The sequence below is a fragment of the Hemitrygon akajei genome, chromosome 12, assembly GCF_048418815.1.
Source record: "Hemitrygon akajei chromosome 12, sHemAka1.3, whole genome shotgun sequence".
Classification (NCBI taxonomy): Eukaryota; Metazoa; Chordata; class Chondrichthyes; order Myliobatiformes; family Dasyatidae; genus Hemitrygon; species Hemitrygon akajei.
The window spans coordinates 35,050,833-35,066,891 of record NC_133135.1 but is presented as its reverse complement, the minus strand read 5'-3'; the positions used below and the strand labels follow the sequence as shown (position 1 = coordinate 35,066,891).

The 16,059-nt window shown below is 39.8% G+C and overlaps 1 protein-coding gene and 1 long non-coding RNA gene across 2 annotated transcripts in view; one reads left to right on the top strand and one right to left on the bottom strand.

Moving 5' to 3' along the window:
- Positions 1-1,904, bottom strand: part of eif2b3 (eukaryotic translation initiation factor 2B, subunit 3 gamma) — a 135,496-nt gene extending 133,592 nt beyond the window's left edge. Inside the window, exons 1-2 of the mRNA XM_073062893.1 lie at positions 1,559-1,904; positions 443-601 (exon numbers count right to left, since the gene is read on the bottom strand). Of these exons, the coding sequence (XP_072918994.1) occupies positions 443-593 (151 nt within the window). The 5' untranslated portion in view covers positions 594-601; positions 1,559-1,904. The remainder of the gene's footprint in view (positions 1-442; positions 602-1,558) is intronic.
- A 74-nt stretch (positions 1,905-1,978) lies between these two features.
- On the top strand, positions 1,979-6,692 carry LOC140736886 (uncharacterized). The gene is made up of 3 exons (XR_012101018.1): positions 1,979-2,584; positions 5,332-5,406; positions 6,582-6,692. It is a non-coding gene; the product is annotated as an uncharacterized lncRNA (long non-coding RNA).
- Positions 6,693-16,059: the final 9,367 nt, after the last annotated feature.

Below are 16,059 nucleotides of genomic sequence, written 5' to 3'. Positions count from 1 at the left end.
TATTTATTATTTCCTCTTTTTGTATTTGCAATGTTTGTTGTTTTCTGCACACTGGCTGGTCTTCCACTGATCCTGTTATGGCTATTATTCTATAGATTTATTAAATGAATCTGTGGGTTGTATATGGTGAAACATACAAACTTGCATAATAAAATTTACTTTGAACTTTAAAATTTGGTATAAATGAGGCCACACCAGGAGCACCGGATACAATAGATGACAGATTCTGACAGACTAGCAGGTGAAGTGTTGCCTCAACTAGAAGGACTCTTTGGAGCCCTGAATGATGGTGAGGGCAGAGGTGTAAGGGCACTAAAATCCAATGGAAGTTTGTGAATATAGCATTGATACAGTTAAGTACAAAGACAATTTCAATTGATATTGATTAATATATTGTTTGCCATTTTCTGCATCATCTCTTTCACTGCACGTGATAACCTACCTTCAAACCCAAGTCTTTCCAAAAGGTTAAGAGGATACCATATCAGTGGTTTGTTTCCAACTGGTAGAAGGGGCTTTGAGATACTGGAAGTTAGATCCATCATGCGGGAGCCCCCAGCAGCTGCCATCACCACAGCCTGGAACTCCATCATGGGACTTTCTATAAAATATACATTTACAAAATACATACTTTAGCATTCAATGAACTACACCTATTAACTTTCAAGGTCATGCCAATTCTATCCCACATTAAGAATGAATATCATCATAACTATACAAATGGAGCAAATAATTGAGGTTTTTAAAAATCAACATCACCCAGCCAATTAATCAAACATAATCTGATATATATTACTGAGCTTTATAACTAATAAATTAATCATTGCCATAATACCTTATATATATTGATACCAAGTGCCTCAAAATAACCATCTGCAATTTGACAATCTTTCGTCCATCTCAGATCCTGTACCCTTGATTCCCAAGCCTACCCAGGCTCACTGAAGCCCCCAAGTTAGATTCCAGACATGCTAAAGTTTCCTCTGTACTCCATTTGTGCCCCTCATTTAGATTTAAATTCTTACTTTCTATTGCTTTGCCATATACCAAATTTGCTACTTTCCCTAATATTGCATATAAAAGTTTCAAGTATTGTGACTGGTCATCCCAAGTCTGAGCTTTCAGAACTCTCTCTGCTCCTTTCATCCCAAATACGGCCATAAAGTTTTTCAACCACTTGTGTTATACCCCCTTGAATTCTCCCTTTACAAACCGCATTCCTCGTCTCCATTTTACAGAACATATATAGCCAAATTTTTCTTATTTCTGCCTCAGTAATGCTCCAGTGAATTGTTTCTTTGGTAAAGTTATCGCTATTATTCTTGGTAATTGCAATCTACTACAAAAATATTTATTTCCCATGCATAATTCTCTCGTATCAATCCTCTCCATGCAGCTTTGCATACAATAAATGGACCATGTTGACAGAGGTTCTTTTTACATTATAACCATTTAAGAGTTCTTGCCATATTTTATTAGGAACGTTTACTCAACATTCTGAGATCTGATTACATACGATGAAATGTATTTTACAGTAATTCACAGGTTGATTGCCTACTTGTATTATTAGTATGTAGGGTTGCTGATGCAATAACCGAGGGCAGTCCAGCTTCAGTACGGCTCCTCCCGGTTCCAAAGCGCAGTCACGCTGCACCGGCCCTGGACCCCAGTCCAGGTCCCTCTCTCCGGGTTCACGCCCAGGCCGCTCTCCTCTGATTACCTTATCGTAGTTTCTATCAGAGCACAACAGTCTCCACCGAGGTTGTTAAAGAAAAATCACGGTGGATGGAGGAGCAAAACAAACGCGAATAAAAAACACAGGCTAAGCAGTTTCTTTGTAGGGCAGGGAGTTAAAGAAGCGCGGACACAACACGTGCGTTTGGTGTTCGGGTGAATAGCGTCCGTTGCGCCACCCAGCAACCGTTCCGGGTCCCCAATTGCACTGCTCCAGTTGACCGCGGCTGCAGTTCCCGTTCGCTTCGCCCACAATCCAAAAACTGCACGTAACAATGCAAAATAATGCCATGTCCTAGGTAATTATGGGCATCAGTTACGATGTCCATAATTGCTTTAGAGCTTTTTATAAGATCCTCAGAACCTAAACCCAGAAGATAAAGTTTTAAAGTGATAAGGGAAAGATTGAAAGAGGACCTGAGGTGCAAGCTATTCCACACCTAGGGTTCTTGGTTCTTGGTCCTCCTAAATACTCCGCATGGAATTTAAACTGGAGGCGGCGGAGGGTGGACTTAAGAAGGAGATTTTTGAAGAAGAAGAAGAAGAAGAAGAAGAAGAGCAGTCTTAAATTTAATTGGGTTTGATTGTGTGACTATGGTAGGATGAAGATTATTCCATGCTGCGGGGGAAGAATGAATTGCTGTACACATCTGACTTGGTAGTTAATATTTCAAATTGAAACGAGTACCTGCAGCAGCTGCATATTCCAGCTGTGGCCGAACTTCTCCTTGACAGAAGTTAAACAATGATGAAAATTGCGTCTCAAGAAATTTAGGACTCCTTTTGCATTCACTGTTGCATGATGTGTCTGACCATTCCAACGCAGATCATTCTGGACTTTGATTCCAAGGTACTTGATCTGTTTGGTTTCTTCAAGGGTGATGGATGTATGGAATGAGCTGCCAGAGGAAGTGGTATAGGTGGATACAGTTATAAGGTTTAAAATAGATTTGGACAAATATGTATATAGGAAGGGGTTAGAGAGAGATGGATCAGTCACAGGAAACTGGGACCAGCTCAAGAAGGCACCTTGGTTAATGTAGACATTGAGCCAAAGGACTTGTTTTCATGTAATGTAATTCTGTAGGAAACAGGACGACAGTGGCCAAGTTAGCCCCTCATGCCTAACCCATTATTCAATAAGACTATAGATGATCCAGTTTTGGCCTCATTGCCTCACCTTTCATAACCTATGTTCTCTGATTCCTTTGTAATTGTAAATGCCTGTCATCCTCCACTGTGAATGGCCTCCACAGCTCTCAGGGATAAAGAAGTTCAGAGAGTCATGGAGAGAAGAAATTCCTCTTCCTTTCCATTTAAAATGAACAAGCAGTCATTCTAAAATTATGCTTCCAGTTCTAAGTACTCTCACTAGGTAACATCATCTCAGTAAACACCCTCTTAACCTCCCCCACCCCCAAATAAACACTCTGTATTTCAGTAAGTTCATTTCTCATTACTCTAGTGAGCAAAAGCTCGAACTTTTCAATTGTTCATCATACATCAACTTCTACTCCTAAGGAATTAATCTTATATGTACTGACTCCAGTACAAGTATATCATTCCTTGAATATGGAGACAAAAACTTCTGCTAATGCTTCATATCCTATCTCACTAGCACCCATGAAGGTGCATCAAAGTTACCCAATTTTATATTTCATATCCCTAGAATCATGGCCAAAATTCCATTTACTTCTCTAAACACTTGCTTGATCTGCATGCTAGCTATTTTTTGTACCATGACATTTTGCTGTATCATTCTATCTCAGGGGTTCCCAGACTGGGATCCACAGATCCCTTGCATAATCATATTGGTCCAAGGTATGAGGAAGGTTGGGAATCACTGCTCTATTTATATAACAGTTTGTAATTTTCATTCTTCCTTCCAAAGGGTATAGATTTGCCACATTATATTCCATCTTGCCCACTTACTTAAGGAAAAGCCTACTTTAACTCTTGTTTTGGTGAATAAAATGGATTAATTGACTATTTATTGTAAAGATTACTTTGATTTTGGAAACACACTTAATCCTCAATATTTATGAGGGGACAAATACTTTGCATGAATTACTAAATAAATATCTCAGATATCTCAATGGCTGCTACTAGTAACACCAAGATAGCAATGACATACAGTCGTTAATCCCTCCAGAATTATTACAATTTTTATGTAAGTTTCAGCCTGTAAAATTCAGTTGTCAATAAAAACACAGTTTGCTTTTCATTTACTGCAGACTTCCAAGGAGGAAATTGACTATCCAGAGCAGCAGGTTGCTATTCCCTACAAACAGACGAGTTGTCTGTACAGTTACTGCATTCTTCACCCCCAGCTCCATCCTCAAACCTACCCACTTCTCTGATCCCTAGTACTGCTGACCCAAACCCTGCCTCTGGCCACACACTCTACAGACCCAAGACACAGTCCATAAACTTACCTGTGTTTGTGTTCCTGCTGCCCCCACTGGTGCTCCCAGCCTGGAGCCCAACCACAGCCCTGGCTTCAGATGCACACCTGGTCCACAGTCTGGACTCTGACTCCAGCTGCACACCACTCCCACTCCCCTTAACCTCTTTATTCTGCCTACCTCTCAAAGTTCAAAATTTCGAAGTAAATTTTATTATCAAAGTGCATATGTCACTATATACAACCCTGAGATTCATTTTACTGTGCTACTCTCCATTCTACTACCCACCCCCCCCCCCGCAAAGTCTCTTCATGGGATGCCAACATTGAAGAAGTTTTCCTATTCTCTCCAACAGAGGTTCTGTGAGAACATGTTCTTATCAATACTCACACCATTCCCCTTCTTCTCATTATACACAGCTATGTTGCCTCTCCACTGTCAGTCCTAATGCAGAGTTTTGACCCAAAACATCAACATTTCCTTTCATCCCACAGATGCTTCTCATGTTCTTCCAACAGATTATTTGTTACTATTAACGTGACTTACCAGACATGGTATTATACTCTTAGATCCATCTTGGGTACTGGTTGACAAAGTACCCAGGACATCTTCAAGGATCAGTATCTCAGAAAGGCATTGTCCATTATTAAGGAACTCCAGCGCCCAGGCAATGCCCTTTTCTCACTGTTACCATCAGGTAGGAGGTACAGAAGCCTGAAGACACACGCTCAGTGATTCAGGAACAGCTTCTTCCCCCTGCCATCCGATTCCTAAATGGGCATTAAACCTGTGAACACTACCCTCACTTTTTAAATATATACTATTTCTGATTTTTGCACAATTTTTAATCTATTCAATATACATATACTGTAATTTATTTACTTACTTATTATTATTCTTACTATTATTTCATCTTTTATATTCTGTATTGCATTGAACTGCTGCTGCTGCTAACAAATTTCATGACACATGTTGGTGATAATAAACCTGATTCTGAACATAATCCATCTTGTGGCAAAAGCGATTTACTAGAGGAGAGGGGTCTGGAGGAAAATGTGCTGGTTATCAATACTCCCAGTAATACACAGTTGACTTCACTGAATCCACAGATAGTAATTTGGTAGTTAATGAAGACTTAATGTGCTTCAGTCTGAAAGTGAGTTCTTAATGACTTCTTCCCCTCCGCCATCAGATTTCCAAAAGGATAATGAACCCATGAACTCTAACTCACCATTTCACTACTTCATGACATGTGTCAAAGTTCAAAGTAAGTAAATTTATTATCAAAGTACGTATATGTCACCATATACTACCCTGAGATTCATTTTCTTGCAGGCATTTGCAGTAGAACAAAGAAATACAATGGAATCAATGAAAAAAAACTACACAAAAATAAAGACTGACGATGTGTGAAAGAAGACAAACTGCAAAAAAACAAACAAATAAGTAATACTGAGGACATGAGTTGTAGAATGCTTGAAAGTGAGTCCATAGGTTGTGGAATTAGTTCAGCATTGAAGCGAGTGAAGTTATCCACTCCGGGTTGTGAGCTAGATGGCTGAAGGGCTCCTGAACAATCTTTGATAACTTTACTCAGTGATAATAGACCAGATTCTGATCCTCAGCTCTAAATCACGGAAAGCAGAGCACAACCAGTAGAGGTGCTGTCTCACAGGTCCGGCAACTCAGATCCAGTCCTGGCCTCCAGTGCTGTGTGTGTGCCGTTTGTATGTTCCCTTTGCGAGCATGAGGATTGCCCCCAGGTGTTCCAATTGCTCCTCACATCCAAAGCCAATATGTAGTAGGCTCTGAGTGAAGTTGATGGGCAGTGTGGGGAGAATAGATTCCAGGGGAAATGAGCAAGGAATGGAATTTCTCTGCGAGTCCACATGGATGCACAATTACCTCAAAATTACCTCTATATATGTTGTAAGGAAATATGAAGATATGGAATGTGGTGGTTCTCATGGAAAGTACATTGAAAGGTATGATGACGGACAGGCATTTAAAAAAGATCACACGTGCAGCAAGTTGCCGTGAAAGAAAGCAAGAGGAAAAAATAGTTCATCAAGAGCTGACAGAAAAAGTAAACGGTGCATTAAATCCAAGAAAGAGGTTTATGATGTTACCAGATATAACAACAACACTGACGATTGGAAGTATTTTAGAATCCAGCACAGGATAATCAAGAAATTGATTAAGAAAGGCAAGAAGCATAAAAATGGACTTACAAGGAGTTTTACACACAAAATGTTAGAGGAATTCGGTAAATCAGACAGCATCTGTGAAGGGGAATAAACAATGAATGTTTCAGGCTAAGATCCTCCATCGGGACTGGAAAAGAAGAGAGAAGAAACCAGTGTGTAAAGTGGGGGGGGGGGGGGGAGGATTAGAAGCTGGCAGGTGATATGTGAAATTTCAACTATTTTTTCTCTTCCACAGATGCTTTCTGACTTGCTGAGTTCCTCCAGTTTTTTGTGAATGTCGCTCAAGATTTCCAGCATCAGCAGAATACCTGAAAAGAAAAATACTAGCAAAACCAATTATAATTCCCAGCAAACAGTGACAGAAGAAGGTATAAAGTGGAACAATGAAACAGAAGATAAATTAAAAGTTATTGTGCTTTGTTCCCTTCAATGAAGACAAAAGAAAACCTACCAAGTAGGACTATTGTCTCACATCGGACTAGGTTCCTTCTGCTAGAAGGGATGAGCAAGTGTTCTTGCATTTGATGGGAGGGAAAGAATAAGCCAGTTTTCTTACATTTGGTGAGCTGGGAAGGCTTTGTTTTGGGAAATTAGGAAGGGAAATGAGTTTGTTTAAGGAGGCAGGAAAGATTTGGTCTTTTTTGTTGCACTGAAGTGGGGTGGGGGTTAGGTTGATTGGTGAGAGAGAAGAGATTGGCCAAGCTTCCTTCTGTTGGGGGTAAGGGGAGGGATCGGACAACTTTTCTACATTTTGGCCAGTCATCTTCTGTTTTGGGAGAGAGGTGGTTTGCCAGACTTCTTGATTTTGTGGCTGGCTGGCATTCTTATATTTCCCATATTTTCTTATAATGAAAAACAATTCCATTCAGCCCATTAGGTCTATACTGGATCTCAAAGCAATACCATTAATCCTATTCACCACATATAACCAACAATCTGATGCCCATTTCCACATCTCCCAATTCTTCTACTGTTCAGCTGCAGTAGGGATAATATGCAGCAGCCAATTCATCTAACAAGTAGTTCTTTATGTTGGAGAAGAAAAGGGAAAAGCGGATTTTTTAGCGTGGAAGCAGGAAAGAGATCAGTCTCCTTGTTTCAGCAGGCTAAGGAAATGATCACAGTCAGTCTTCTTGTATGATGGGGAGAGAATCAGGCTGGCTTTTTGTGTCATGGGAAGGTGGGTGGGAATTGGTTAGCCATGTGTAAGGGGGGGGGGGATGGACGTGGTCAGGGAGATGGTCCCATTTAATGTTGAAAGATAATCGAAGTTAAGGAGGCAGATGTTTAGTGAGCAGTGAAGGAGCCAATTGAGTTTTAATCATGGAGGCCATTTTGGGGATTGGTCTGTAGCGGTTAGCTTAGGAACCGAGTCTGGTTAGCACCAATATAGATTAAGGAGCTTTAACTAACTCCAAAACCTTAACCCTCTTATGATTTCTATTCCTTTGAGATATGCTATTAGTCGCATTACAATTTCTGGACATTTGATGTTGATCCGAAAATCACAGCATCTCTTTTCAAGGCTATGGTAGTTTAAAGTTGCCCATGACTCCATTTTTGCTTTTCAACGCCTTCCTGAATTATAAATTCTCATTTATCTCCTCATTGTTATTTTATCCTGATCACTTGTGCTTACAGCACACCTATTGTATTTACCACACTACGTTTGATTTCCTACATCCACCACAAGCCCAACACAGACTGTGAGGATTGACCTCTTCTAGAAGCTTAAAAACAAAAGCCTGAGCTAGTTGAAAGACTACAAATAAGAGAAAATCTGCAGATGCTGGAAATTAAGTAATACACTTAAAATGTTGGAGGAACTCAGAAGGCCAGGCAGCATTTATGAAAAAGAATACAGTTGACATTTTGGGCCAAGACCCTTCATCAGGACTGGAAAAAAGACCACTTCGGGTCTCGGCCTGAAACGCAACTGTTTATTCTTTTCTATAAATGCTGCCTGGCTGCTGAGTTCCTCCAGCATTTTGTGTGCACTAGTTGAAGGATTGTTGCATTGTGGGAATTGTTATACTTTAGATATGAAGTTAAATTAAAGAACAACATGCACCATTTGAAGAAGAGTGGGGAAAATTAGTCCTGATGCTTGTACCAATATGTTTTTCCCTCAACTTGGACTTCAAAAAAATGTATAATTTTACTTACTGTCACATATTATTTTTGAGAATGCGAAGTGAACAAAACAGTTGCTACATTTTCTATAACCATTACAACCACTCTTTAATTAACTGGAAAATATTTTCGAATATGAAAGTGCCACATAAATGCCTTTCGTCTCTTAACCAGCTCTTTTCCCAAAGTCCTGTGCTCGCCTTGTTTCTCCTCCCCCGGAATTATCCCAAAACCATTCTTCTTCCGAATGAAACTGAGGCAGACTTGGCTCATGTGTTTCATTGGAAGTTACAAGAAAAAGTTCACAGGAAGGGTTCAGAAAGAGTTTCTTATTTAAAAGAGAACAGGAAATGGATAACTGAAGTCCAGTACACCATATTCCCATTGGGAATAATAATGAGGTATTGAATGAAATAACTATTCATGTCACTTTATTATCGTGACTGATCTACATTCCCTCCCATGGAAAGTCAGAGTTTACAGTCCATTTATAGTAAATTAGTGCCAAAATATCTGATCTGCAGACTGCCAAATAAGTGAAGTGCAATTATGGGAAGTAGAAATTGGAAGAGAGGATTAGAAGTAAAATGTTTTGAGGCTAATTCCTTATAATGGTTCTGAAATTGTTGCCATCCTCAGAAAGACAAATGACTGAGAACAATGTAGTAATTAAAAAGAAAAGTAAAAGGTCATGTGGTGGTACAAATTATCGTAGAATCAGCTACTGTCCAGTTCCTTCCCACCTGCTGATTTCCTGAGCTTTTAACACACTGTTGTAGGGAAAGGCCAGTATATGGCTCCTCTATTCGGTTTGTCAGGAAGATATCAACAGCCATGCTTTCTAAAGCACCTACTCATGAATTATCAGCTCATTAATGCATAGAACTGCTTTCTCCCCAAATCACCTGGCCCTAAACCTTGTTACATTTGCAGTTTAAACATGGTCAAATGAATTAAATTCCCGACTTAAGTTAAGATTGAACAAGGAGCAAAACATCTTGGTGAAGTTGAAGCTACTGGGAATCAGGAGAAAACATTCCATTTGTAGAGTCCTACACTGAAGTTTATGACACAGAAGAGATCCATTTTACTTTTCCTGTTGAGAAAGGGACATGCAGCTTTATCCCATCTTCTAGTGTCTCATTCTGTATCACTTCAGGTTACAGCTCTCTAATGCACATATACACGCTTCTTAAGTTTGATAATGGCTTCTGCTTCTATTGGGATGTTGAGCACTTTTACAAAGAAAACAAGTACTTCCCAGCTGCATTGTCTAAGAACTCCATTGTTTTATTTCATTCCTCACAACCTCCTTGTCTTTAGCCTTTCCACACTTTTCACATATCTAAGATTATCCAGTCCTAGCAACAACCTCACAAGTATCCTTGATTTGCTCTCCAATGCAATCAAGTTCAAGTTTAGTTGTCATTAATTGTCAACCAAACACATATATACAGTTGATTGAAGCATTGTTCCTCTGGGGCCAAGGTGCAAAACACAGTACATACTGTCACATCCAGCACATATAGTTACAATAGGACATACAAACACAAAATAATATTAGCAGAAGTCCCTGATTGATGGTGCATGGAAATTGTCCTGAAGCCAAGTTTCTGCAAGAACGAGCACACAGCAGTTTCTCATCTCGTGCTGAGTCAGCCGCAGGCGAAGGCAATCCAGCTTGTCTTCCAGGGAGCAAACACTGGAGAGCAGCTCCAATGGGATACCAGGTGCAGGGGTAGGCCCAAACCCAGCTGATTCCAGCACAGCCGCGGCACCTCTATTCTCTCTGTCACTGCCTATTGTACTGGCTATCTATTTATTGTAACATACTGACCAGAACTAAACACTGTATTCATACTGCAGTCTTAGTAGTATTGTGTGCTGTTGCCGTATAAACACATCGTTGCTAGATTCTGTGCCTTGACTAATAAAGTTTTTCTTTTTCAACCTGCTTACTAATCCATCCTGCCATTTTTAAGAACCTACTGTCATGGACTTCTCAATAGACTATATCAAATGTACTGCTCTCATCAATCCTCCTGTGAACTCCTTGTAACAAGTTAATCAGTTACAGATTCCCTTTAACAAACTTATGCTAATTGCTTGAGTAATTTGTGCCTTTCTAAAAATGCATATACTGTTCCTCGAAATTGATTTCCATAACTTGTTCATGAGTGAAAGTAAAATAACTAGCCTATAATTGATATATGTAACTCTTACTCCCTTCAGAAACATAAGAAAATGAGTAGAAGTAGAAGTTCATTTAAATGTTTAACCATACACGAATACCAATGAATACAGCCAGACAAAACAGTGTTACTCTGGGACTGAAGGCTGATCTATACTTAAGCGTCACGTTGATGCTGTAGGTAACGCGTACCCTACACCATACCCTACGCAGTAGGATGACGTGCACCTCTCCAGTAAAGTTACTCACGCGTCGTGGCGACGCAGCCCGCAACAACTGTGATTGGTCCACTTGTTAGCATTGCATTTCCTCTTACGCATTTCCGGTTGCTTCTTCTCCACCATGTTTGTAGGCTGTGCAGGCACCGATGCAAAATAGATGAACCAAATCATCAAATCTACCTGCCGACATCTGAAAATGTTTGAAATGCATTTCCTCATCCATGTCTCTCACGAAGAAACTCAACACAGTAGCATAGAAACCCCACTGCCTGCTAGCGTTTTGGCACACAACAGTGCATGCTCGCTACGGCGTAGAGCGACGCAGAAGTGAAATTCAGGGTTACGGCACAGGCTGCGGCGTAGCCCGTACACACAAGTATAAATCAGCCTTAAGATGCAGAAGACAGCACCAATGGTCATACACAGCACAAAGCACATGTAAGATAGCAAGCATACACAAGATGGCAAGCATATATAAGATAACAGTAAAGTACAGTTACACAAAAAATATAATCCAAATCCCTGAGTCCATGAATATTGCAGCAGACTACAAACACAATACAGCTTGTCTTCTGCCGGGTGAACACTGAGGGGCAGCACCAACTCCAGCATGGATGCCATGGTACGCTGCCTCCGGCATTCTGGTGGAGTGCCCAACTCAAACACTTCCGCTGGGTGACTGCAAACAGGTGACACTGTGACCTAAGGCCTAGACCTCTCTATGACTGGGGCCACACTGCTCCCCCACTGTCCGCCCCCACTGTTCACCAGTGAATTGGAGTTGCAACATTCCGCATCACCAATGTCCACCAGAGTCTTGCAATCGCAAGGAAAGTGACTAAGACAATCACTCACAGTGAGACTGCACACATGCCGTGCACGCCCACTCAGATATCTCTCTGACGCAGGCAGCAGCACCACCCACACCAAGTCGCGGCTCCTTCAGTTTCTCCACACATAGATCTGCAGTACTTTAAGTTCTTAATGTCCAGCAGAGTCTTGCAATCATAAAAAAATTTAAAAAGAAATTAACATGTGTGGTGGACCCAGTAGAAGCTGCGTTGTCCAAATGCATCACCATTTTACCAGAATGTTTGCAGTCCTCCAAATCTTAGCCATCATTCCTGTGCCAACAGCCCATTATTGTGCTTAGCATTGTTCAACAAATTCAGTTTAAACTATAAAATGTGTGGAAGAACATATGGAGTCCATTATAGGAAAAGCCCTCCCCACCATTGAACATATCTACAAGGAGCACTGCTACAAGAAAACAGCATCCATCATAAGGCCCCCAAGATCCAGACCATGCTCCCTTCACACTGCTGCCATCGGAAAGAGGGTATGAGAGCTTTAGGTCCCATACCTCCAATTTAGGGAACAGTTATTACCGTTCAACCATCAGGCTCCTGAACTAGTGTAGATAACTTCACTCACAACTGTAATCTGATTCCACAACCTAGTGACTCATTTTTAATGACTCTACACTCATGTTCTCAGTATTATTTATTTATTTGTTATTACTATATTTTATTTGCACAGGTTGTCTTCTTTTGCACATTGTTTGTCAGTCTATGTGTAGTTTTTCATTGATTTTGTTGTATTTCTTTCTTTTACTGTGAATGCCCATTATGATTTATATACACATAGGCATATCTACTTAGGCCAAACACTGTCATAGTGGCATCTCCAACCACCACTAAAGTGATGCAAAGATAATTAGGAGATTTTTATTCCTAATAAGGTAATCACAACACTCTTTCAATTTCTTTCAATTTCACCTTGATTCAGGACTGGGTGAAAGAGCTGAAAGCAGAGGAGAAATGAAAGTAATTACCCACAAAATGAAAATAACATTAGAACATATATTGCAACAGAAAATCTTCAAACTGATATCTGTGTTGACTGGAAAACCTATCAATAGTTGAAATTATGCTTATTGCAAAGAAAAACTGTTGCAATTGTCTATGTTCTTCAAAAAAAACTCCTCTATTATCATTTAATAGATTCCTTTGAGAAGATCCATTGATTAAGCCATTTGCAGCTGTTTCATCAATGATCCAATCTTCATTATAAAGTGTTCACCTTTATTTACAATTCATCCATTAATAAAAAAAAGCTAATAGTAATTTAAAGCAAGACTTAAATAATATCCAGACTTAGATTGGCAAGACCTGGGAAATGTTCTTGCTATGTGAGTCTAAGTAATGATCTTCTTGACAAAAAGAAACACTAGGCTTCTCCCCTTAACCTTCGATAGCCTCACATCAAAATCTTGGGGTCATAATTTATCAGAAGCTTAACACTAAGTGTTGTTTCTAAATCATTTAGTGTTAATGATATGCACTATATCATTTCACGTCAATATCCTTAGAAAACAATTAAATCCAGAAATACATATTTTGAAAAAAATCAATGTGTTTATACAAAGTGAATAGTTATTCTTCATTAAACAAATTATAAATTTATTTTATTGTAATAAGACCTGTAATGTAAAAAAAAGTCTACTGCTGGAATGTGTACTTTTCAGTCTGAAGGTGCCAGAAAAAAAGGCATGTTATTTTTGTTAGCCTAGCGAAGTAATCTTCTATAATTTCACATTTCTGTGCATACATACACTCAGTGGTCACTTTATTAGGTACACCTATACACATGCACTTTAATGCAAATATCTAATCAGCCAATCATGTGGCAGCGACTCAATGCATAAAAGTATGCAGACATGGTCAAGAGGTTCAGTTGTTGTTCAGACAAAACATCAGAATGGGGGAAAGAAATGCGATCTAAACAACCTTGAACATGGAATGATCGTTGGTGCCTGATGGGGTGGTTTGAGTATCTCCGAAACTGCTGGTCCCCTGGGATTTTCACCCACAGCAGTCTCTAGAGTCTACGGAGAATGGTATGAAAACAAAAAATATCCAGTGAGTGGCAGTTCTGCGGGCAAAACACCTTGTTAATGAGAGAGATCAGAGTGGCCAGACTGGTTCAAGCTGACAGAAAGGCAACAGTAACTCAGTTATCCACACGTTACAACAGTGGTATGCAGAAGAGCATCTCTGAACACACATGTTGATTCTTGAAGTGGATGGGCTACAGCAGCAGAAGACTACAAACAGGAGGTACTGTGCCTGATAAAGTGGCCAATAAGTACACTGTATATTGTTAAAATAATGAAGGTTCTTTTGGCTTAAACACAGCTTCTACAGTAATGAACCATACTGTTCATTGAACACTTCCGATACAATTAGGACAGAAAGGTTCTCAGCACATGTGCAGGTTGATGGGATAATGATTAAGTGCAGAATGGCAAAAGACAAATAGTCTTTAATAGATATTGTTGTACCCTGTATTAAGTAAACACCATTTTTAAATTTAGTCCATTATTTTCCACAAAGTTTGAGCCGTAGATAATTTATTGCGTCCACCAATATTAATAGCATTAAAAATGATCTGGTTTGTTTAAAAAACACAAAAAGAAAATGGGTGGAAAAATTTAGAAATTCCTTTATAAACAAAGAGCAATAATCCAAGACAGGTAGTGTGCTGCAGTATGTTTTTCCTCTGGGGTTCCAGCCCCATTAATGGTAATTCGCAAAGGCTTTATCAACAGAATCATAAGAATGCACTATTGTTAATGAGATTTTGATGTTATCAGAACAGTTTTCAAAAAGGAAATGAAAATTTTCCATTCATTAAAGTGAGGGTGGCAGCACGGTTGTTGTGTTTGTAGGGTATAACTCACTTTTATGAGATACTTATCTGTGTAAGGTTCCCTTTAACTCTAATATTTGTTGTGGTCTGGTCGACCCTCAAGCTCAACTCAGCATTCTCCCTCAAGCATTCAGAACATTTCTGTTTCTACACCAGCATTCTATTACTTTATGAAAATGAGACTAATGTAATGGGTATCTTGTTTAACATACTGTAAATCCATATTTACTTAGAATTGGACTGAAACTATCCAAAACACAGGAGATTCTGCAGATGCTGAAAATCCAGAGGAACACACACACACACACACACACACACACACACACACACACACACACACACACACACACACACACACACACACACACACACACACACACACACACACACACACACACACACACACACACACAAGGAACTCAGCAGGTCAGGCAGCATCAACAGAGAGGAATACAGTAAACATTCAACAATTTGGACCAAGATTCTTCATCAACACTAGAAAGAAATGGGGAAGAAGCCAGAATAGGAAGGTGGATGGGGTGATAGGTAAAACCAGGGGAGTGAAAAGGGGAGTGGATGGGGGAGGGGTGGGTAAAGTGAGAGTCTGGGAGGTGGGAAAGGTAAAGGCTGAAGAAGGAATCTGAGAGTGAGGAGAGTGAGAGAAATGGAGAGAGGAGGGGCACCGAGGAAGGTGAATAGGCAGGAGAACCAGAATGGGAGTGCAAAAAGACAGAAGAGGGAGGAGGGAGAAATTACTGGAGAATAGAGAAATCAATGTTTATGCTGTCAGTTTGGAGGCTACGCAGATGGAATATGATACATTGCTCCTCCAATCTGAAAAGTGCCTCATCATGGCAGTAGAGGAGGCCATGGTCTGGCATATCAGAAAGGGAATGGGTAGTAATATTAAAATGAGTGGCCACAGGAAGATACCGCATTTTGTGGCTGGTGGAGCAAAGATGTAGCTTCCTCCAGCTTTTGTGTGTTTTACTCTGAAACCATCCAAAGCGCTTCTTTTGCAAATGTGGGAGAGGAGAGATTTTTCATTATTTCACAGAGGCTTCCCATGATGTAGCATACTTACTTTCTATGAGGTTTTTCAACAAAATAGGAGCATGTACGTTTTCTTATACGATTTTGCAATTTCCTCTCGAAAAGCTGAGGGGATGATATCCCCTTACTCCATTCTGAACTATTATTATAACATCAGAGCACTGACATTCCCAAATGCACTCTCTTTCAGGGAAAGTACATTTGCCATAAGGGAAATTTGTAAAGAAAAATGAAGAAACTAAATAAATATCAGAAGTTTCATGAAGTTTGTTAAAGAAGGTCCAGGTTCATGAAAATTAATTGGCAAATTCTGACTAGAAACATGATGAGACTTGTAAGATGCATGAGGAAATATTATGATGAAAATATTACACCCTTCTCAGCTTCACTCCCTATCCACATAA